This window comes from Aspergillus tanneri (genome assembly GCF_003426965.1).
Source record: "Aspergillus tanneri strain NIH1004 chromosome Unknown AapTan_3_pilon_pilon_pilon, whole genome shotgun sequence".
Classification (NCBI taxonomy): Eukaryota; Fungi; Ascomycota; class Eurotiomycetes; order Eurotiales; family Aspergillaceae; genus Aspergillus; species Aspergillus tanneri.
This window is the reverse complement of record NW_022984630.1, coordinates 3,553,348-3,574,227: the sequence shown is the minus strand read 5'-3', so window position 1 is coordinate 3,574,227 and position 20,880 is coordinate 3,553,348. Positions and strand designations below refer to the sequence as shown.

Sequence of the window (20,880 nt, the reverse complement as noted above, 5' to 3'; positions counted from 1 at the left end):
CTCTCACTATCCATGGTTTTCTGGAGATCCCGTCGTTCCTTCCTTCCTGTACTTTGCAGTTGCATCGTGGTGGGTCCAGGAACTTGGCGTCCATTGGCTGAGATAGGGACATCCGTTTCACCTCCCCCCATGCCTGCCGCTTATTGGTCCACCATGGTAGGCTTTAATCTCGCCGCGTGCCGTCCAGCCGCACGGATCCATTTGTTTTGGATTTGACTTTCTGGGTTGATTCTTGAAAAGTCTCTTCTCTGTGCTTTCCCCCTTCCTTTTTCCAGTATTTTCTTATTTTTGTCTTATTTATTTTTGTTTTTTCGAATTTCCAGGCCCCTTGCGATGGCAAATATTTCCCCGAGTGACGTGGTCTTTATTCTACCTATCATCCAAAACATGTAATCTCCATCACCTCGCTCGCTCATTTAACACTGCATGCGCAAGGAATAGGTACAGTAGGTGCCTACGGACTAGTAGTGCCGCACGGAGTACGTCGAGAACTAAATTTTCCTCTCTTTTTTTCCGAGAGGCAAATAAGCTGTTGTTGCATCAATAGTCTACGTGCTACTAGTGGATAGAAGTGCCTAGGACACTTAACTAACCGCCACTACTTTAGTAAAGGAACTAATCAGTTAGTGCGTGACTGGTGGCATCATCTATGGATTTGGCCGTGATTTGCCGTCCCCTCGCCGGCACAGTGGAAATGAGCACAGTCCCAAGAGTAGTAATCTCCGTAGGTTGAACTATTGAAAAGTCCCTGTAGCATGACGGAGATGACCGTCATTCTCAGAGGACATAGTGGGTAATCCCATGTCCTATTGATTGAACAATTCAGGAGAAGATCCATATTCCATCTACATCCTAGAGAGAGGCAACAGGAAAAAAAAAAAAAAAAAACTTTTATCAGACTCAGCCTAAGACAGGAGGCGACGGTTCCATTAATCTTTCTGTGCGAATATTGTACCGTAGTTGTACCGAGAAGTACCAGTAGCAGAAGTACTGTGCTCTAGACGATTAATTAGTTCGAGTCCTGGGCTGTTAAGCGAGAAACATGACGACTTGGATCAATTCCTCCTCGGGACGCAGAAGGAAAGTCAATTAAATTCTGAATCTTTCATTTGTATTATTAATGTGGGTAACCAAGAGTATTAACTAATATTACGATCATACTATTCTTCCAGTCGTCGATCCAGCTCGTTCAGATAGACAAAGGAAGAGTTGACAGATGCGATCTTATAATCCTAACGGTTCACGCTGATCACGGTGGGGAATCGGGAAATAAGTTAATCTAAGAGATGCAAGACAATCCTCTCCTTTTCTCACCTCATCTTCACGAGGGTAAATTGTAAGATATAGTATGGTACTCCGTAGTAGCTAAACAATGAATCTTGGTGGAACTCCCCCATACTGTACATGAGACGGCTTGATATTGTTCTTCCAGATAAACTCATCATCAATAACATTCCTCGCATCGGAGAAGTGTCTCGATCGGCCTGCCGTGTTTCAGACAGATTAAAACTCAGTGCAGCCTCTGTCTTTGCAATCTGCTTTGCGAGCCTCTCCCTCAGGATGGCTCTTTTTTAATCTATGTGCTTGTCTAGACTCTAGTGACCTTGCACGGACTCATCCATTCCCGGCCATACGGACAGAACGTCCCGTGATTGGGATCATCGGCAAAGTAATCTCGTCGCAGAAGCAATTTAGACATTGGATTTCATGGCAGCCGATATTCCGAGAAATCCTGGCAGTTCTGGACTCTGGATCCTGCATCCTCCCGCACAACGCTCATCCTTGGGGCGCTTTCCCGCTCCACTAATTAATTGCTTATCCATGGATTGCATGTCGCACCAACGATGACCTCATACATAGTCCCAAATCCTGCACCGCGCTAGGTGCACGATTGACAGGACCTATCTCCTTCCCAAATACCAACAACGCCAGTAGCAACTTGACCTGAAGATCGAGAACCTCTGGCCCAAATGATTCTATTCTGTCTGCACCCTGCGCATGGCAAAGCCACATGAACACGTCGCTCATCGGCCTTATCTATCAGCTCCCAACTTTTCGGGTATCGCAGATCTACCCCCTTTCCATCCGTGCCTTCGCCATGTCCACAGCCTCCTTTCACGCTCTTCGTGCCAAATATAGTTCAGCCCTAGCACGTTTCAGCCCATCGACGAGGACCTTCGAGATTTTGTCCTCAGTCTCAGCCGAACGCTTCCAACAATCATCCCCAGAAGTTCTGTTCGTGTTGGATTCGTCCTTCAACCCTCCGACTCTTGCCCACTGTCACATTGCCAGCTCGGCATTGTTAGAAGATCCAGACCGTCCATCTCGGCTCCTACTGCTCTTAGCCACCCAGAATGCAGACAAGCCTTCCAAGCCTGCCAAGTTCGAGGACCGTCTGGCCATGATGGAGTTGTTTGCCCGACATCTCCTATCGTACACGGAGACGCTCCTACCGGTCCCGGAGCGCCAGCGTCTTCCCGGCATCGATATCGGGGTCACCAAGAAACCGTATTTCGTGGACAAAGCAGCCGACATTGATGCCGGCAGCGTTTACCCGCCGTCACTTGAGCAGGTTCATCTGACGGGCTTTGACACATTGGTCCGCATCTTCAACCCCAAGTACTATCCACCTGAGCATACCTTGCAACCCCTGGAACCGTTCCTTTCGCACCACCGGCTCCGAGTCACGTTGCGCCCGGACGGCGAATGGGGCGGTCGCGAGGAGCAAGAGGCTTTCCTTCTCACCTTGGCCCAAGGAGGCCGCGAACATGAGGGCGGGAAGCGTGAATGGGCCCAACGTATTCAGTTGGTTGAAGGGAGGAGACCGGGTGGTCCGTCGGTGAGCTCTACCCAGGCGCGACAGGCTATTGAGAACGGTAACCCCCAAGATCTGGATTGGCTGGTTCCCTCCGATGTCCGGAATTTTATCCTATCGGTTGAGCCGTACACCAAGTAACTATCAATGATATCTACGAATCGTCCACGCCGACATGTCTATTGGTACAGTAGAGATGATCCAACGCACCGTGCCACAATCCTGCTATTTGATGCTTGCCTTTCTGACCCCATACTGTACCTTTGAAGCGTCCGCAGGCCACGAGAGAGACCTAGTTTTGGACTCGTACATAAGATAACATAAAATGAACCAACCGAAACACCGTACCGCAAACGACGCCGACTCCACGTCCAAAGGAGAGACATTAAAGAAAAGTAGTAGTATGATAGATACCGCAACCGTAGCCACATATTCCCGTGCCATTAATGCCACTGACCTCTTTACTCTTCCTTGTCTTCTCTCTTTCCGGCTGTATAGGCGATTCCACCGCCGACCAAATTGACGAAACAAAGACCCATAGTCAGGCCGCGAACAATGCCACGAGCGCCCCATTTCTTCATGAACGGCTGTCGTCGCCGACCAGCGAGAAGCAGATAAAGCCCTGACCAGGCAGCGCTGATCCCCGCACCATCGGTCCTAAAGCCCAGCACATTCGCATAGCTTGTGGTCAGCAGGATCGGGGCGAATAGCAGCGGTAGCGGCTGAAGGGGACGGGCGTGCTGCGCAGTGATGAGGGTTGCTAATAGAGTCGGTGGAAACGGGTTTTCTGCAGTAGACAGGTGGTGGTGTTAGAAGAGCAAAACTATCGAACCCGATCGAGGGAAATGAATGTCTTAGCTAGGAAGGAAGTGGTCCATAAGAAGCAATGCAGTGGTATGACGAGCACTCACCTCCCCAAGCTTTGGCCCTCTGCAGGAGAGACTTTTTTGTGTCCTCTATAGGTGATTCTGTGCCGGCCATTGTAATGAATAATTACGATTCTTTGGGGGAAGAAGTTCAAAGAAAAGAACAAGAGAAACAGAACCTTACCAAAGGAATATAGAATGGAGCTTTGTTGCGGCAAGAGGATTGGCGTATCTTTTGCCTGACTAACGCCCGCTTAGCGTCGACATCTGAACTTCCGGAAGACACCACGTTGATCAGCAAAAGCAATCCAACCTCTCTCCCTTTCTTGCGTTCTAGGCCAACCAGTTTTCCTTGACCCGACCGCCCTACTCGCCGATATTTGTATCTGTGCGTCGCTTCCTCTCGATCGTTATTACTGTCGACGGAAAAAAGACCACCATCTCTTCTGTTCGCCATCGCTTTCCTTTTCCAGTGTTCGCCTTCCCCTCGCCTGACGGCTTGGGACGTCATCTCTCATCTTCTTGACTGAAGAGGATAGAATCCGGACCAGGGACACAGCAAAGGAGGGGAAAGAATCACACCGTCGGGGTCTAGTTGCCATGCCGTCGGCCACTGCATCTGGGTCAGACAATGGGGGCCCAGCGAAATCTCGCGAGCATAACCAAGGGAATCAGGACCGTAAATACACTCCGGAACAGAAGGCCGCTGTGCTTAGGATACGGAAATGCTCGACGACGGCGTTTTACGAGATCTTGTCTCTAGAAAAAACCGCCTCCGACGGCGAGATCAAGAAGGCCTATCGGAAATTGAGTTTACTGACACATCCGGATAAGAACGGGTATGACGGGGCGGATGAGGCATTCAAGTGTGAGTTGAGTTGATTACAGTCGGAGGCATTCGATGTTGGGGTTACTGATGTCGAATGTTGATAGTGGTGTCACGCGCTTTCCAGGTCCTGTCAGACCCTGATAAGAAGTCCAAATACGATAAGTTCGGTGGTGATCCGGATAGCAGGTTTCCCCCCAGTGCTGGTCCCTCGGGAGCGTCTCCCTTCAGTGGCTTCGGTGGTGGTGGCTTCCCGCGATCTGGAGGACCGGGTGGCTCTGTGTTCGAAGAAGAGATATCACCAGAGGAGTTATTCAACCGGTTCTTCAACGGAGGATTTGGTGGTATGGGAGGTGGTTTTAGCCCGTTTGGTATGTTTCTTTCCCTTTCCTTCCCCTCGTTAATTATGATCTCTGCGGCAGGTGACTGAGAGGACCCTTGGGCTGATTGATTCTTCTCTATAGGTGGCCCCCAATTTGTCTTCAACATGGGAGGAGGCCCTGGCTTCCGGGTTCATCAATTTGGAGGTCCTCGGCCGCGGAGACGACCCCGTGAAGCCAATGCACAATCCGAGCCAGCGCCGTCGGGCTGGGCCACGTTGCAACAGCTCTTGCCCCTGATCCTCCTTTTCGTTCTTCCCTTGCTCTCCTCGCTTTTCTCTGGCTCGTCTACACCCTCCGGTCCGTCCATTCGATTTGATATGGCAGTACCGCCTCACACGATGCAGCGAACCACCCCAAAACTACACCTGAACTACTTTGTCAACCCCAGAGACGTGGAAGACTTCAGCGCGCGGAAATTCCGCAATTTAGACAAACGGGTCGAGGTGGACTACGTCACTAAACTTCGGTACGAATGCGAGAAAGAGGTACATTCCCGGGAACGGATGATCCAAGAAGCTCAGGGCTGGTTTTTCCCCGATGTAGAGAAGATGAAGGAGGCAAGGGAAATGGAGTTAAAGAGTTGTCGACGGTTAGACTCTTTGAAAGGCCGGTATTAACCCGTCGTGTCTATATGAGCAGCGCATTTTTATCTAGCCATGCTGCGTTTATACTTAATTTTTTTTTTTTTTGTCTTCTATTTCAGGACCTTCCATCTCCCATTAGATGACTTGGGGAATGTGAGGGATTTGGCGGCGTTCCATGGGCTGAAATGCGACTGCAAGTCAGGGAACACCGGTCTGTGGGATATTATATGAGTGAACTGCCTTGTATATGAGAAGAGAAGATTAAACAATAAGACAATCCAACGTGCGAAATGATGATGAGGAAAGAACCTGATGCATAAATTCCTGGGATTGCGAGAAAAGGCGGTAGCCTGCAGCTTAGCTTAGTAAATGCGGGCGAATCCCAGCGATCATCACAGAAAGCCTGGTTCAAGCATCATCAACCATCGCCTGCCCTCTCTCTTCTCCTCTCTTTCTCCCCTCTCTCCCCTAGGCACTGGCATTTTCTGACCCCTCGCTCATGTCTTTCTTCTAATTCCGCATCTAATTCTCCTACCGTTGTCGCTTGGACTCCGCATCTCTGCCCCTCCCAGTGAAGTGGTATCGATAATAATAATCGCCGCAGATGTCTGACGGTCTCTCTGAGGCGGATAAGGTTCGATCGTCTCTCGTTTGTGGGCCCAAATGCGTCGCAATCTAACCTGTATAGATCCGCAACAAGCGTCTGGCAAAATTGGGAAACCCAACTCCATCGTCGCAAGCCGAGGGTGCTGCAGAGTCAGCTTCAAACCAAGCCCCAGCCCCGTCTCAACCTGCTCCGAATCGTGGAGCTTCGGGATCACAGTCCCGTATCGGAAGTGTAGCTGGTTCCCGTCCGTCTTCACCTCGCCCCGATGGGCCACAAACAGAAGGGAAGCGGATCAAAATCACACCCGTAGCGTCCACCAGCAATGTCGCTGCCGAGCGATCACGACCGGCCACTCCCGTTTCCAACACCCATACACCCCCGAAAGCAGAAGAGAGCATCGAGGCCTTTGAGGATCGTACATTGAGTGCTGTATTCAAGTTGACACTGAATGAGGATCGACATCAGGATATCCACGCTCAGAGGTTGACCTTCTTACCGGCACTACGCAGCGAGCTCGAAGATGATGGCCGGGAATTGCGCATCGACACGTCGGTTTTGGATCAGGCTATTTTGGAAGCGGCTTCCAATGTCCCCGGCCAGAAACCACTTGATTACTTGCTACCGTGTTGGAAGAGGGTATCCCGGTTGCACAAAGGGTTTCGCCGGTCTCGAGATGATGATCCTAAGTACCTTGTTCTATGTGAGGCTCGTCGACTGTGCTTAAGTTATTGCATCTTTGCGATAACAATGCCCGAAATGTTTGGGTGCGTTCAACAACCTGCTTTTTGCTTCCTAACTGAGCTCTAAGATCACCGACTAACTGGCTCTCTCTCGCTCCCCTAGGCTTGATCCGTCGGGACGATCACCCCTGAAGCCCTATTTACTCTTGGATGTCGACAGCGAGAAGGGTTTGGACCTTGAGTTCATAGGCGAGGTTGTCAAGAGATTTGATGAGGACGAGAGTATCAAGCCGGCCATTGTGACCGCTGTAGAGGAAATGAGTCGGGAGCTGGCCGCCTTGAATATCACCGATGATTACAAGCCCTATGTCACAGTATGTTCGGGTCCTACGTCTTATCCTTTCCTTCCCAGATGTCTCATCAACTCTATTTCTAGGCTTTGCAAAATCTTGTCCGCCACGCCAGTATCGGCACTGCTATCACAGAGTCTTCCATGTTTAATGCCTCTCGCGACCCTGCTTTATTTGAGAAGGAGACTTTGCTGGGGCCGTGGTTTGGCCTGTCACCACTGCAGGGCAGTGCCACCATGTCATATTTTTCGAGTCCAAAGACGAAGGACCAAACGTATATTCTCAACACCCAGCAATCGCTTCGGATGATGCAGCGGCTAATTAGCACCGACCTCCTGGACATAATAAACCACATGGTCCGGGCATCTAAAGAAGCCAGGGAAAAAATCCTAGACTGGTTTGCTGCGGCGTTGAATATCAATCACAAGCGACGAGCCATGCAAGTAGACCCCAACACCGTGTCGTCTGATGGATTTATGCTCAATCTTACGACGTGCTTGGACCAGCTCTGTGAGCCCTTCATGGACGCGAGTTTCACCAAGGTAGGTCCTGCCTGGTTACGTCTGAGCATGACATGGATTTGTGGTCTGACCAATGCTCTAGATCGATCGGATTGATGCAAATTACCTGCGCCGCAGCCCCCGAATTGACCTGAGCGATGAGACTAAGATCAATGCTGACAAACATGCCTCGGATGCTTTCTATTCGAAGAAGGCCGAAGGCACTTCCAATTTCATCACGGAGATCTTCTTTCTCACTGTCGCGGCCCATCACTATGGCAGTGAATCCTTGACCTCGAAATTGGATCAGCTAGAGAAAGACCTGCGACATATGGAATCCACCATCACCAAGTTTGAGTCGGAACGGCATAAATATGTGAACAATCCAATGCAGTTGAGAGTGTTTGAGCAGGCTTTGAAAAAATACAAGGACAAATTAGATCTTGGCCTTGCGCTGAAGTATAGCCTCCAAGGGGTATTATTCGACGATCAGTGGCAGGCCCGCTCCATGTTGTTTATGCGCTACGTTATTGTTTGGCTGCTTCGACTCGTATCTGGTGGAAATTTCCCCAACGAAGAAATTAAACTGCCCCTCCCAGAGCAACAACCAGAAGTCTTCCAGTGCCTGCCCGAATATTTTGTGGATGACGTTGTCAGCAACTTCAAATTCATCATGTGGTGCATGCCTCACATCATTACCGCTACGCAGGGAGATGAGCTAGTCATGCTCTGCATAACCTTCTTGGAAAGTTCTGGTTATATCAAGAACCCCTATCTCAAAGCAGGACTTGTTTCTATCCTATTTCGAGGCACATGGCCGCGCCCTGGTGGCGCTCGTGGTGTCCTCGTTGATCTCCTTAACTCCATGCCATTCGCCAACGATTACCTGCTACACGCCCTGATGAAGTTCTACATCGAGGCCGAGCACACGGGTACCCACACCCAGTTCTTTGACAAGTTCAACATCCGATTCGAGATCTTCCAGATCATTAAGTGTATCTGGCCCAACACACTGTACCGGAACAAGCTATACAACCAGTCCCAAAAGAACCTGGACTTTTTCGTCCAATTTGTGAACCTGCTCCTTAACGATGTGACGTTCGTGCTCGACGAGTCGTTCGGTGCATTCATTACCATCCATAAGACACAAACTGAGCTGCGCAACGAAGGCGCCAGTATGGATCCTGCCGTGCGTCAGCAAAAAGAGGAGCATCTGGCGTCTGCCCAGCGCAATGCGAAGTCCTACATGCAGCTCACGAATGTCACGGTTTCCATGCTGAAGCTCTTTACGGACGCCTTGGCAGATTCGTTCACCATGCCTGAAATTGTCCAGCGGCTGGCGGACATGCTGGACTACAATCTAGATGCCATGGTGGGACCGAAGAGCTCCAGCCTGCGCGTGGATAACCTGCAGGAATACGGGTTTAATCCGCGAGCCTTGCTGAGTGAGATAGTCGATGTGTACCTGAACTTGATAAGTAAAGAGAACTTTATCATCGCCGTCGCGCGCGACGGACGATCATACAAGCCGGCGAACTTTGAAAAGGCGGCGGAGATTCTGCGGAAGTGGTCGCTGAAATCTCCGGATGAGTTCAAAAGCTGGGAGAAATTCCAAACTATGGTAAAAGAGGCCAAGCAAGCCGACGACCAAGCGGAAGAGGATCTCGGGGAGATCCCCGATGAATTCTTGGGTATGATTGTACTGCTGCTCAAACTTTCTGCACGTCTACTAAATAGCCCTTCTAGATCCCTTGATGTACACCCTGATGGAAGACCCAGTCATCCTGCCTGGATCGCGGGTGTCCATTGACCGTTCCACTATTCGTTCTCACCTCTTGAGTGACCCGCACGACCCGTTCAACCGAGTTCCACTCAAGATAGAGGACGTCACGCCAGGTAAGCTATTCTAAACGGTCAATGCAACGACTGACTGACCTTTTCCGCAGATATGGAGCTTAAAGCTAAGATCGAGGCATTCAAGACGGAGAGAATTGCCGAGCGAAGAAAGGCGAGGGTCCAGGAGGTGTCCCAGTCGATGGACACGTCTGCCGGTTAAGTAATTGTGCTATCTTGGGTGTATGCTGATCAGGCAAGTTTGCTGCTGCATTCATGGCCGAGGTATGACTAGAATATGAAGATCTTTATTATTATTATTTTATCGTGCTCGTAATGAAGTCGGATTGGAGCAGGCGTTACCATTCTTATACTACCTATTGGTCTACGCCTACTGATTCTACCCCACTTAAGGCCACTAGCACCACAAGCTTGCCAGTAGGACAGACTATTTGTGATTGAGTATCTTTCTGCTAGGACGTACAATGTAGGACTCACAACCAGGAAGGTTTAAAGGTTCCCTTGGAGATCAGCCTGGTACAAAGTCGAGGACGGGAAGGCCTGTGATTTGAATACCAAAGGGACTGGAGGAACAAGAGTTTACGCCCACGGCCCTAACCCCGGGTGCTGATGACCCGTGTATTAAGATGGGGAGTGTAGGCTCTGTGATGTAGCATCAGGCGTGCTAGACCCTACGCTCCCGACTACTTATCTTGAGAGACCGCGGTCGTACAACCTGCACATTTTAAGGTTCGCCAGTTGGCGGACACAACAAATGCAAGGCCTCTATGGTTGTCTATCTGCTATTAATTGTGCAACTACTCTGCCAACCAGTGCGTTAGTTCTTGTTCTCTGCGTTTCCCTTTACCTCGCTGACAAAATAGTAGATTACCCTGAGCCAAGGCTCATCCATGCCATATTCCAAAATGACTACACGGAGTTGCATATGTTTAATAATCAAAAGAAGCTCTACAGTCCCAAGGTTGGGTTCTCTAGGCTGTACTGATGACAGCGCCGCTCTTAGCGGCTGTCGAGCGTCACTCATAGCCAGCGTCGTACTCTGAGAATGAGATAGCTCAGTATCAGGGGATTAGTTATCGCCTGCAGATCCATCCATGGCGGCGAAGATCCTCGAACAAGAATATATGGCCCACAGATTAGAGAGAGCTTACATTCTGGATTCCGAATACTTGGAGCGCCAATAGCAGCTGCCATGTCTACAGGACCGTTCTGTATGTCACATGATTGGCACGACCAGAGCATTTAACTCTGAGTAAATGGCCCTTACAGCTTTAGAAACGAGATATGAAGAATGCGGATCTGATCTGCCAGGGCTTGGAGCTTTCCTGCACCCTTAAGTGACGCTATATGATCCCCCATACGAATGGTTATAGCTTGCTAGATATCTTTGTAAAAGGTGAACAGATTCTATTATGGGCCATTGTAATAGATTAAATGAACTGCCCACCGAGACCTCGGAAAGTAGAGTATCCAATAAAGACTGGAATAAGTCTGGCCTCGGATGTGGACGGATAGGGTTGTTCCATTTAAGAGCCATGGTCCCCTAGCTGACAAGGGATCGCAACTGCACTGAGCTTGATTACTAGTAGATTCCAGGACGGCCACACCTGTATAATCGCATATTTCTGTTGTACAAGAATGTTGTATCTCCACGTGCGAAAACGCAACATACATCTTCTGCCCAAGTTGAAGGCGAGGATGTGAAGATATCAACGCAGATGTCTGTTGATCATAGACATCGGGTAGGTTGTCCTCTGCAGACAAATGGACACATCGTCGTCTGTCTAACAGGGTAGGCATGGGCCTGCATTTGGGCCGGGATACGTACTCTCTCGTTCCTTATCTGAACGAGTAATCTCTAGCTCTTTGCTAGTGGGGCTATAACTGCTGTACTCCGTAGGGGTTTATCTGGCATCTCCACACCAACGTTAGTTCCAAGGCAGTCGGCTCCAAGGGAAGAAATATAGTTAAGAGCGGAGATATCGCACAAATATAGTAACAAATGACGTACACATCTGGTAAACTATATCCAGCTCTAGGGTAAGGATCTGGTGTACTGGCGTCTCTGTGCGGCTTAGGTCACTTGAAAGAGAAAACACGGGAATAATGCAACCTTAGATGCTAGTCACCGAAGCCAAATATTCGCTAAAATAGGTGAGAGATAGGTGGAACCTACGACACCTAAATTTGTTCTCTCGTTATCAAGAAGACAGTCTGTCTTCACACCAGCTGCAAAAGACGATCGTCTCCTGGAGAGTTGTCGTCGAAGGAATAAAGGAAACGAGCATCAGCGCAGCCTGCTCCTTCATCAACTGACCCCTTCTGCTCTTCAACTTATCCTAGTCGAAACACCCACCTCGGAGGATTGAACAGGTAGAGCTCTCCCTGCCAAAGGCGTCCAACTGAGTTAAAGCCAATCACATCTTCTGGTATGACTCGGATGTTGGGTGAATAGCAAGCCGAAGGCAGCATTTAACAACCTATTCACTTGTTGTTGGAGCCTGCTCCATGCAAAATCATCCCAAACTAGGGCTGAACATCGTTACCACCACCCAGGGGGAAGGTTCAGCGCAGGTGGATTCTGAGGTCATGATCACGCAATCCTTATTATGTACAAAGAACAATCACAAAATTGAATGGACAGGGCTGCAGTATATAGAGACAGAGTACACAAAAGTTCACAATACCAGGACTGTAGTGAGAGCCCTGAAAAGAGACAGGCGAGACAGCTGCGATGTAAACAAATAGGCTGAGAAACCATAGATTATGACTTGTGTTAAGCCGAATCCAAGCGAAGGGACACAGTGAAGGGAGCCATTAGTAGGGCGAGAGTGTGGAAAGGTCCCAATACCGCAGGGAGGGCTGTGCTGAGGAACTTGCTGAGGAGGCCTCAGTAAGAGGTGGATGGGTGTAGAGATCCAATCTGTCACGTGGGGAATCCCATGACATTACTGCCAAATTGAGCGACTCCAATGTATCACAGAAACCACATCCTCTTTCTGCCTCCACAGGCGCCTTCAATCCGTGGATCTGTGGCTCCGTTTGGATCCTCCGGACCAGTTTTTTGAGCTGTGGCCTGAGAATTGAATTGTTCTTTCCTACAGTTCTTCTGTCACGGTTGGAAAAGTCGGTACTGAGCTTCACCCGATATACTACTGTACATTAGTACAAACAAAAGTACCAACATCGCCTGCCCACATCCTCCGCAAAAACAACGAGCCATGGGTTCTGCAATCTCCTCCTGTTTGGATGTCACTCCTCCGCTGCGGGACTTCTTCCATCTGACGGGGGAGGCATACATGATCATTCTCGACATCTTCCAATACTTCCCCCTGGTACGTTGTAGGCTCTATAGAACCTTTTTTCGTTCCGTCCTGACAGACACTTACTAAATCATTTCTAAAAGGTCAGCATCATTCAATGGCTCTCTTCCTTTCATCCAGCGGGAAAGACTTCCCTCAAAAAGTCTTATCTAAACCTTCCGGGCCGACTGGGCTGGTTCATCATGGAGATTGTCGGTCCCATCAATCTGCTCTATATCCTCTGGACTCTACGTCCAGCCCATAATCCCACCTCCCTACCACTTCCCAACAAGCTCGTTGTCTCCCTGTACCTCCTCCACTACCTCAACCGCGCCATCATCTCCCCTTGGCTCGCTGCCCCCAGCATGTCCCCCATCCACGCTCTCGTCTTCTGCTTCGCTGTGCTCTTCAACTGGCTCAATTCCACCTGCCTAGCGGGCTGGTTGGTAGGCTATCGTATCCCAATCATATCCACATCCCAGACCATCACGGAGGTCCCTCTCCCTTCCACTTCTTCTTCCTCGTCCCTTCTCCTCCCTTCCATCGGCCTCGTACTCTTCATCCTCGGAATGACAGGTAACATCCACTCCGAACGAACCCTCTTTCGACTCCGTCGCGAAGAGGCAGAAACCCGCCTCTCCAAATGCTCAGATACCCATACTCCCTTTTCCGCGCGGGACAAGTTCTCAAAAGTCTACGTCATCCCGCCAGCAACCGGCCTTTTCCGCTCGATCCTCTACCCGCATTACGTCTGCGAGTGGTTCGAATGGCTCGGGTTCGCTCTCGTCGGCACGGCCGTGAGACCTAGTATTTCTCTGATTTCATCATCCCCTTTGCGTCTCGCGCCGTGGTTGCTCCCTGCGGCTGCGTGCGCGGAAAGATATTCCCTGGCTTTGCCGTTGCCCGCCGTCGTGTTTTTAGTCAATGCCGTGGCGAATATGTTACCGCACGCCCGTTGGGGGCGAAAGTGGTATGTTCGTCGGTTTGGAGCTGATTCCGTGGCTGGTAGGGGTGCTGTGGTGCCGTGGTGTGAATGGATGTAGTGTTCTTCTTGGTTTTGGTTCTATGTTTTTATAGTATGCTCTGGCAATTATCGGCCGAATATACTCCTGCATGAGAGCAACCAGGGTGGATGTGGCCAGGGACGAAAGGCTCAGGGGCTAAGAAGCTTAGCTGAACCATCTACGGAGCATAATAAGACTACATGGTTCTTCACGGAATAAACTGTGACGTTGCAATACTGTCCATATGTATTAAGTGTATAACTGGGAATTGATGCACAATACCAGTGTGATATACAACACATTGTTGAAATTGAAAATATCTGCAAGAGCTAACCATCGACATTCCCAGTTCCAGATCCCCTTCGAAAATGCAAATGCAAAATTAAAAAAAGCACCCAACTTTAAACAATACAGCAAGCCGTATAATGGGAAGTCCGAGTTCTCCCAGGCATGTCGGTGTTTTGGCTCTCGCCGATGTTGAAAATAGTTAAATGTTGAAAACTCCGTTGACCCCCGGATATCTCTAGTGCAAAACCATGAACCCATATGTTGAACTTTTGGTATCATCATCATAACTCATCACATTAAAAATGAAAACTCGTCTCCCCCGAGGCGACAGGTTGACAATGTCGCCCCAATCATGGGTTTATTTTGTATTAACAACACACCATTTATTGGGCGTGCTTCTGGCGGTAGAACTTGGCAGCATTGACCATGTTGGTCAGCGCCGCCTTGGTCTCGGGCCACTGGCGGGTCTTCAGACCGCAGTCAGGATTGATCCACAGCTGGTCAATGCGGAGGAATTGCAGCATCTCCTCAATGCGGCCTTTGATCTCCTCCTCGCTGGGAACACGGGGAGAGTGGATGTCATAAACACCAGGACCAATGTGGCGGGGATAGGCCTCATCAATGAAGACCTTGAGCAGCTTGGCATCGGACTTGCTGTTCTCAATGCTCAGAACGTCAGCATCCAGCGCGGCAATGGCGTGGAAGAAGTCCTGGAACTCGGAATAGCAGAAGTGAGAGTGGATCTGAGTGCCATCGGTGACTCCAGAGGTGGCCAGGCGGAAAGCACGCACGGCCCACGAGAGGTAGTCCTCGCGTTCCTTACCGGCACGAAGAGGAAGACCTTCACGGAGAGCAGGCTCGTCGACCTGGATGACCTTGACACCGGCAGTTTCAAGGTCAATGACTTCGTCACGGAGAGCAAGAGCCAGCTGCTGAGCCTGCACAGACTGGTGGACATCGTCACGAGGGAAGGACCACCGGAGGCAGGTGATGGGTCCAGTAAGCATACCCTTCATGGGCTTCTTGGAGATGGAAACAGCGTACTTCGACTCCTTCACGGTCATAGGGGCGGGGCGAGAGACGTCACCCACGATGATAGGAGGACGCACGCAACGGGATCCGTAACTCTGGACCCAAGCGTGGGTGGTGAAGACGTAACCGGTGAGACGCTCACCGAAGTATTGGACCATATCGTTACGCTCGGGCTCACCGTGGACCAGAACATCAAGGTCAAGCTCCTCCTGAATCTTGACGACGTCCTGGATTTCCTTCTCGATGAACTTCTCATACTCCTGGGCAGTTATCTCACCCTTGGTGAACTTATTCCGCTGGATACGAATCTCCTTGGTCTGAGGGAAGGAGCCGATGGTGGTGGTAGGGAAGAGGGGAAGGTTGATGGACTTGACCTGTTCAGCAAGACGGACAGGAAAGGGGGACTTGCGGTTGTGTTGCTCATCAGTGACAGCGGCCTGGCGCTCCTTGACCTTAGGGTCATTGGTACGCTTGGACAAGGCTCGAGCCTGGACAGACTTGGCATTGGCCTCGAGCTGCTCACGAACAGTAGCAGGGCCCTCGGTAACAGCCTTAGCTATGACAACAACTTCGGCAGTCTTCTCGACGGCAAAGCTGAACCAATCCCGGACCTCAGGATCAAGGTTCTTCTCGCTCTCGAGAGTGTGAGGGACGTGAAGGAGGGAGCTGGAAGTGGCAACGATCACACGGTCCTTGCCCAGCTTCTGGATGGCAAGCTCAACCTTCTCGATAGCAGTCTTGAAGTTGGTCTTCCAGATGTTACGGCCATCAACAACACCAGCGGAGAGGACCTGCTTAGGGCCCAGAGAACTGATGATGGTTTCAAGTTGTTCAGGGTTGCGAACCAAATCAACATGAATGCCATGAAGGCTGTGAAGAGAAGGAAGAACATCGACGTTGTGGACAATATCACCAAAATAGGTAGCAAGGACAATGCGCGGAGCCTTGGCACCAAGGGCACCCAGCCTCTCGTAGGCGGGCTTGAAGGCAGCCTTGGACTTGGCAGGGAGGTCGAAGACGAGGACAGGCTCATCAATCTGGACATCCTCAACACCGGCCTCCTTGAGCTTGGTAAGAAGCTCGACGTAGACGGCAACGAGATCATCGATCTTGTCGATGGGGTCGATGGTCTGACCACGGTCGGCCTTACCGAGAGTGAGGAACGACACAGGTCCCAGGATGACGGGACGAGTGACAACTCCGGCCTCCTTGGCCTCAAGGAACTGGACAACAGGCTTGGGCTGGTCGGCCAGCTTGAAGGTCTGGTTGTTCTGCAGAGTAGGCTTCACGTAGTGGTAGTTCGAGTCAAACCACTTGACCATTTCCTGAATGGGATTGTATTAGCCACAAGATGATTCCAGTAAGACCCAGAAGGGGGTAATGTCAGCTTACCAAGCTAGGAACATCGACGGCAGCCTCGCCATCCTTGGCCGGCTTCTGGAGACCTCTACCCATGGCAAAGTACTCGTCAAGAGGGTGAAGATTGTACTTGCTGTACCTCTCGGGGATGACCTAGAAGGCAATATTAGCGAAAGATACAAGTGATGGACCATGCGGGGAAAGACGTAGTCACATACACCGAACAGCTGGATGTGGTCAAGAACCTGGTCATAGAAGGCAAAGTCATTACTGGGAATAATATCGACACCAGCATCCTTCTGGATCTTCCAGTGCTCCAGGCGGAGTCTCTTTCCCTCGGCCAAGAGCTCATCTCGAGAAATCTTGTCTCCCCAGTAAGCTTCCGTGGCCTTCTTGAGATCACGGAGCTTTCCCATACGAGGGAAACCCAAGACGGAGCTGTGACAGACATCCCATTAGTATCATGAGGAACGATTGACAATTAATGACAAATGACTGATACAGATAGAAGAGATGGAAGTTGACATACGATTGGACCATCTTGATGGATACACTTGAGTAATGCGGGATGGAAATAAAGGGAATCTAGAGAAGAGAGTGCAATGATTCAGAGGAAAATGGGTGGAATGAAGATGTACAAGAGACAGGTAAGAGTCTCCCGTATCCAGAAGAAGAAGACGATGGGAGGAGGGAGAAGAGAGATGGAGGGAGAAGGAAGAGAAGAAAATAGAATAGGAAGAGAAAAGGGGGGGGAGGAAGATTAAAAAGGAGGGGAATCGATGCCCCTCGTTTGATAACCGCCCGTACGGCGCGATACTGGCAGGACCATACCTGCTGGGGTTAAAGGTCAAATGGCGTGATTGCAAAAGTCCCCGATACGTAATTTTGCTTGTCATACTCCATCCATGTTTGTCACAGTCAAAGTCTGGAGTAGTCGCCTGGCGGCCTGAGGCTGCCACCGGCACCTCATCGGCGTCCGGGATCGGCCATAACCAACTAGGAAACTAGTAATAATTAATAGTAACTAGCCCATCGGTAGCGCTGACTCACCTCGGATAACCAGGGAAACGTATGGGTACATTCCATACATCCATCCATACGGTACGGCGATACATCATACGGACCCTAGTTCCAGAGGTACAGTACTATCCGTAGGTTCCATTGATTAGGTGCCCGGTACCAGCTACTGGAAAATGCATCCTCCGAAGTATCTGGCTGAGACCGAATACGAGCACACCTGCATAGAAAGCCGTCCATCATCTTACATAGCAACTTATATCGTGCATTGTTATCGAAATAGTCACGCGCAGTAGAAAGGCACTACCATACCACTATCTATAGCAGGCTTATTGGCTATAAATACCTGAAGTATGAGGAAGCGTGGAGCAGCCTGTTGGGACAGTAAAGCCTCGCGGTTTCCTATAATGGCAAGAGAGATGAATGATGATGGTGTTGCCTGCCTCTTTCCGTTCAGACGCTGCAATGTCTGGGTGGTCTTTCCTATCCTTAATCCATAAAATCATTCCTGCCACATCCACGCCGCCCGTGCTCCTTGCATTGTACATCACTTGTACATGGTAGTCAAGCCAGAGAGGTGGACCACACCGAGTTGTTTTGCATGACTCCATGAGGTTCTTCTTTTGCCCCCGGCTCTTCGGGAGCCGCAGGTCTTCCGCCTCGTCTGACACCGCGCACTCTGGCCAGTACCAGTTGAGTCGGCTAGAGTCACGATCTGCCCCAGATGGACCTCCCGAAGGTAAACTATTCGGCTTGGAATTCTTCCGTCCTCAGACTCCATGACCACTGACAGCAGCCGCAGGTGTATCCTCGTCAAGAGAGGAGTCGTCAGTCCACAGGCAAAGTGACTCCTCTGGGGGCTTCTCGAACAGGCTGCGGAGACGATTTTCTCGAGAATCAAATGGGTTTTCCATGCGGCCACGCAGGTGCGACCGGAAAACTGGGAATTCTCCTTTTCCCTTCTCTTCCATTTCCGTCAAGTATGGACCAGACCGAATCGCGTCAAACGATATTGGAAGTAGCTTGATTAGTGAACGAGGCTATGATAGTGATGCGCAATACATTACCACCCCAAAGCAAGCCAGCTACATCAAGGAAGAACCATCTCCCAGGCCCGGTTTGTGGAAGAGCATGTCGCCTCTTGGACGGCCTCCTTACGAGACAGAACAAGAGCACCTGAGTGGAAACTCATCAGGGTCAATGTATGGGAGCTACAGGGAAAGACATGGCCACCACATGAACCATAGGGAGATGGAAAGGCCACAATCACAATGGCGTTCACGTAGTCACCCACGTTGGGGTCCACAAGCATCTCATGGGTTCTCTGCCTCTCGTGCACCCTATAATGAATACCCCCGGGGAAGGGCTGGAAGTCCTTGCCAAAGTATAGCCAGCGGCGTGTCCCAGGAGGCAGGGACAGAGAAGCCCCTGTCTGCAACGCAGGGCTATCAATACCCTCGGTATCGAACGGGTAGGACATACCCTTCAATATCCATCAAATGCTCCAGAATCAAAATCTGACAACCACTAACAATGGACAAGGTCCGAGTTCCTCGGGCTGCACGCCCACATATGCACAGCAGAATCCAACATCTGCAGAATCTTTGACCAGTCCTCCTCCACAAATTTCGGTCACGAAAAGAAATCAGCGGCATCAAAGGGAGCTGAATTCCGACGGGAAATCAATCCACCTAGTTGACATGAACATTCCCAGAGCATTAGCGTCCCCCTCATCGTCACCTCATGCTCTATCCCAAAATCAATCGTTTGACGAAAACGTCCGGACCAATAAGGGGGAATCACGGAACACGCCCCATCTGCATCAGGACTTTTCCAATTTGGAAGCGACAAAGATGCCATCCTGTGAAGGACAAGGCACATATCTCGGTGTGCTGCCCATGAAAGACGCTTCGTCGTCTTATTCTCGCGGAACCAGTTTCTCCTCGAATTTTCAGGGCTATCATTGGGAACCAAAAGTATTCAACCATTCCCTTTCCCATCCCGAAAGAGCATTTATGGGCTCTGGTAACGATGTTCAATCTAACCGTAAGCCCTCACCTCGGCCACAAGAAATGCACATCGCCCAGCCAAGCGAAACTACTGCTCCAGAATGCGGGAGGACAAGCATGGCCAATGTACAAAAAAGCAAATTCATCGAGCAGTTTGGGTCGGATCGATCGCTCTCATCTCCCGCACTGGGTGCTGGTGGTAGCATACAAGAAAGCCTGGTGTCTCCACGCCAAATGAGCGTGGGTTGGATGTCCGGGGGTCGTCGTCTTGGGTATGGATACACCCTTGTGCCAGCAGACGAGGCAGATGGACGACCGTCCCATGGAAACCTTGGGGAACCCGTGGTAGGAGACAACAAACAGGGCACCGAAGTGGTTTCGGACAGTCATGACAAACAACGCACGGAGACGACTAGTAAGATATCACTAAGAATTGGAGACTCGACTTATGATATCTCCAGCATCATCCATCGCTTGAATCCGCGCCATCGATCTGGCGCAGCGACATCTGTCGAGGCAACCAATCAAAGCGATACAGCGAGTTGTGATTCTGTAACGTCATCTCTATGGGAGAAACTAGGATATCGGAAAAAGGGGCGAAACGACCAGGAGACGGAGACTGACAAAAAGCCCCCATGGAGTCATTTCTGCGGCGTAGGTTTAGAGCAGACTTTGGAGGAGCCATCGATCTCCCGCAGGGACGCCTCGGGGAACGTCGACGGCGAGGAAAGAGGCCGAATGGGATTGAATCACGCGCGAAGCATATGGGCCAAAGGGCGCAGCATGACTGAGCTCGCCCGCGAAGTAGAGGCGAAGATGGCAATATCTGCCGAGCAAAACTCCATCGCGCTGAGAAATGGAACCCGAGTCGTGAAATACAAAATCCGCGATCTCAGGAAAAGATGCCAGAAGGCGGACGATGACCACCCTATCTTTGCCGTCGACAGGAAGGATAGCTTTGGAACTTCACAAGAGAGAGCCTCGACCCCAGATAAGCATATAATCGATCGAGAAGAACCAGAAGGGTCTGGCTCAGACGACGTTGCAGATAACTTGGCTGACACATTCCACGAATTTCCAGAGATCCAACCAGTCCCCGAGTAGACGACTCCTTTTGGGGATCTTCGCCCAAGCTTTCATTCTACCAATGGTATGGGTGGATGAGCCCTTTGAGTAAATCTTCTCATGGCAGGTTGTTTTCCCTTTTACTTGATACGCGATAGGATATCATCTGCAGTTGGTGGAGCGTTTGGGAATAATCATGAAATTGTCGTATTGGAACCAGCAGAATATTAATGTCCATTGACGGTAGTTTGGCCAAAAAGACCTAGCGAGTATGTTCATGGTAGTCGTACATAGGTATATGGAAACACGAGAAAAGCCAGAAACCCTAATGTGCACCCT

General features: G+C 50.3%; 8 protein-coding genes across 8 annotated transcripts; 5 read left to right on the top strand and 3 right to left on the bottom strand.

The window, feature by feature from the left end:
* Window positions 1-2,011: 2,011 nt before the first annotated feature.
* ATNIH1004_005007 (nicotinate-nicotinamide nucleotide adenylyltransferase) lies at window positions 2,012-2,956 on the top strand (the record flags this gene model as incomplete). Its single annotated transcript, XM_033569667.1, has 1 exon — window positions 2,012-2,956. One exon carries the CDS (start codon window positions 2,012-2,014, stop codon window positions 2,954-2,956), a length of 945 nt encoding a protein of 314 aa, XP_033428473.1.
* A 320-nt stretch (window positions 2,957-3,276) lies between these two features.
* ATNIH1004_005006 (uncharacterized protein) lies at window positions 3,277-3,796 on the bottom strand (the record flags this gene model as incomplete). The annotated part of the gene is made up of 2 exons (XM_033569666.1): window positions 3,277-3,602; window positions 3,727-3,796. 2 exons carry the CDS (start codon window positions 3,794-3,796, stop codon window positions 3,277-3,279), a joined length of 396 nt encoding a protein of 131 aa, XP_033428472.1.
* A 485-nt stretch (window positions 3,797-4,281) lies between these two features.
* Window positions 4,282-5,507, top strand: ATNIH1004_005005 (J domain-containing protein; the record flags this gene model as incomplete). Its single annotated transcript, XM_033569665.1, has 3 exons — window positions 4,282-4,549; window positions 4,615-4,878; window positions 4,972-5,507. 3 exons carry the CDS (start codon window positions 4,282-4,284, stop codon window positions 5,505-5,507), a joined length of 1,068 nt encoding a protein of 355 aa, XP_033428471.1.
* A 571-nt stretch (window positions 5,508-6,078) lies between these two features.
* ATNIH1004_005004 (ubiquitin-ubiquitin ligase UFD2) lies at window positions 6,079-9,667 on the top strand (the record flags this gene model as incomplete). The annotated part of the gene is made up of 7 exons (XM_033569664.1): window positions 6,079-6,108; window positions 6,163-6,845; window positions 6,925-7,135; window positions 7,198-7,653; window positions 7,715-9,302; window positions 9,358-9,507; window positions 9,558-9,667. 7 exons carry the CDS (start codon window positions 6,079-6,081, stop codon window positions 9,665-9,667), a joined length of 3,228 nt encoding a protein of 1,075 aa, XP_033428470.1.
* Window positions 9,668-12,686: 3,019 nt separating this feature from the next.
* ATNIH1004_005003 (3-oxo-5-alpha-steroid 4-dehydrogenase family protein) lies at window positions 12,687-13,810 on the top strand (the record flags this gene model as incomplete). The annotated part of the gene is made up of 2 exons (XM_033569663.1): window positions 12,687-12,800; window positions 12,872-13,810. 2 exons carry the CDS (start codon window positions 12,687-12,689, stop codon window positions 13,808-13,810), a joined length of 1,053 nt encoding a protein of 350 aa, XP_033428469.1.
* A 632-nt stretch (window positions 13,811-14,442) lies between these two features.
* Window positions 14,443-16,990, bottom strand: MET6 (5-methyltetrahydropteroyltriglutamate--homocysteine S-methyltransferase; the record flags this gene model as incomplete). The annotated part of the gene is made up of 4 exons (XM_033569662.1): window positions 14,443-16,416; window positions 16,484-16,603; window positions 16,669-16,888; window positions 16,980-16,990. 4 exons carry the CDS (start codon window positions 16,988-16,990, stop codon window positions 14,443-14,445), a joined length of 2,325 nt encoding a protein of 774 aa, XP_033428468.1.
* A 1,247-nt stretch (window positions 16,991-18,237) lies between these two features.
* On the bottom strand, window positions 18,238-18,947 carry ATNIH1004_005001 (uncharacterized protein; the record flags this gene model as incomplete). The annotated part of the gene is made up of 2 exons (XM_033569661.1): window positions 18,238-18,507; window positions 18,570-18,947. The coding sequence occupies 2 exons, from the start codon at window positions 18,945-18,947 to the stop codon at window positions 18,238-18,240; spliced, it is 648 nt and encodes a 215-aa protein (XP_033428467.1).
* Window positions 18,948-18,966: 19 nt separating this feature from the next.
* On the top strand, window positions 18,967-20,580 carry ATNIH1004_005000 (uncharacterized protein; the record flags this gene model as incomplete). Its single annotated transcript, XM_033569660.1, has 1 exon — window positions 18,967-20,580. One exon carries the CDS (start codon window positions 18,967-18,969, stop codon window positions 20,578-20,580), a length of 1,614 nt encoding a protein of 537 aa, XP_033428466.1.
* Between the last annotated feature and the right edge of the window lie 300 nt (window positions 20,581-20,880).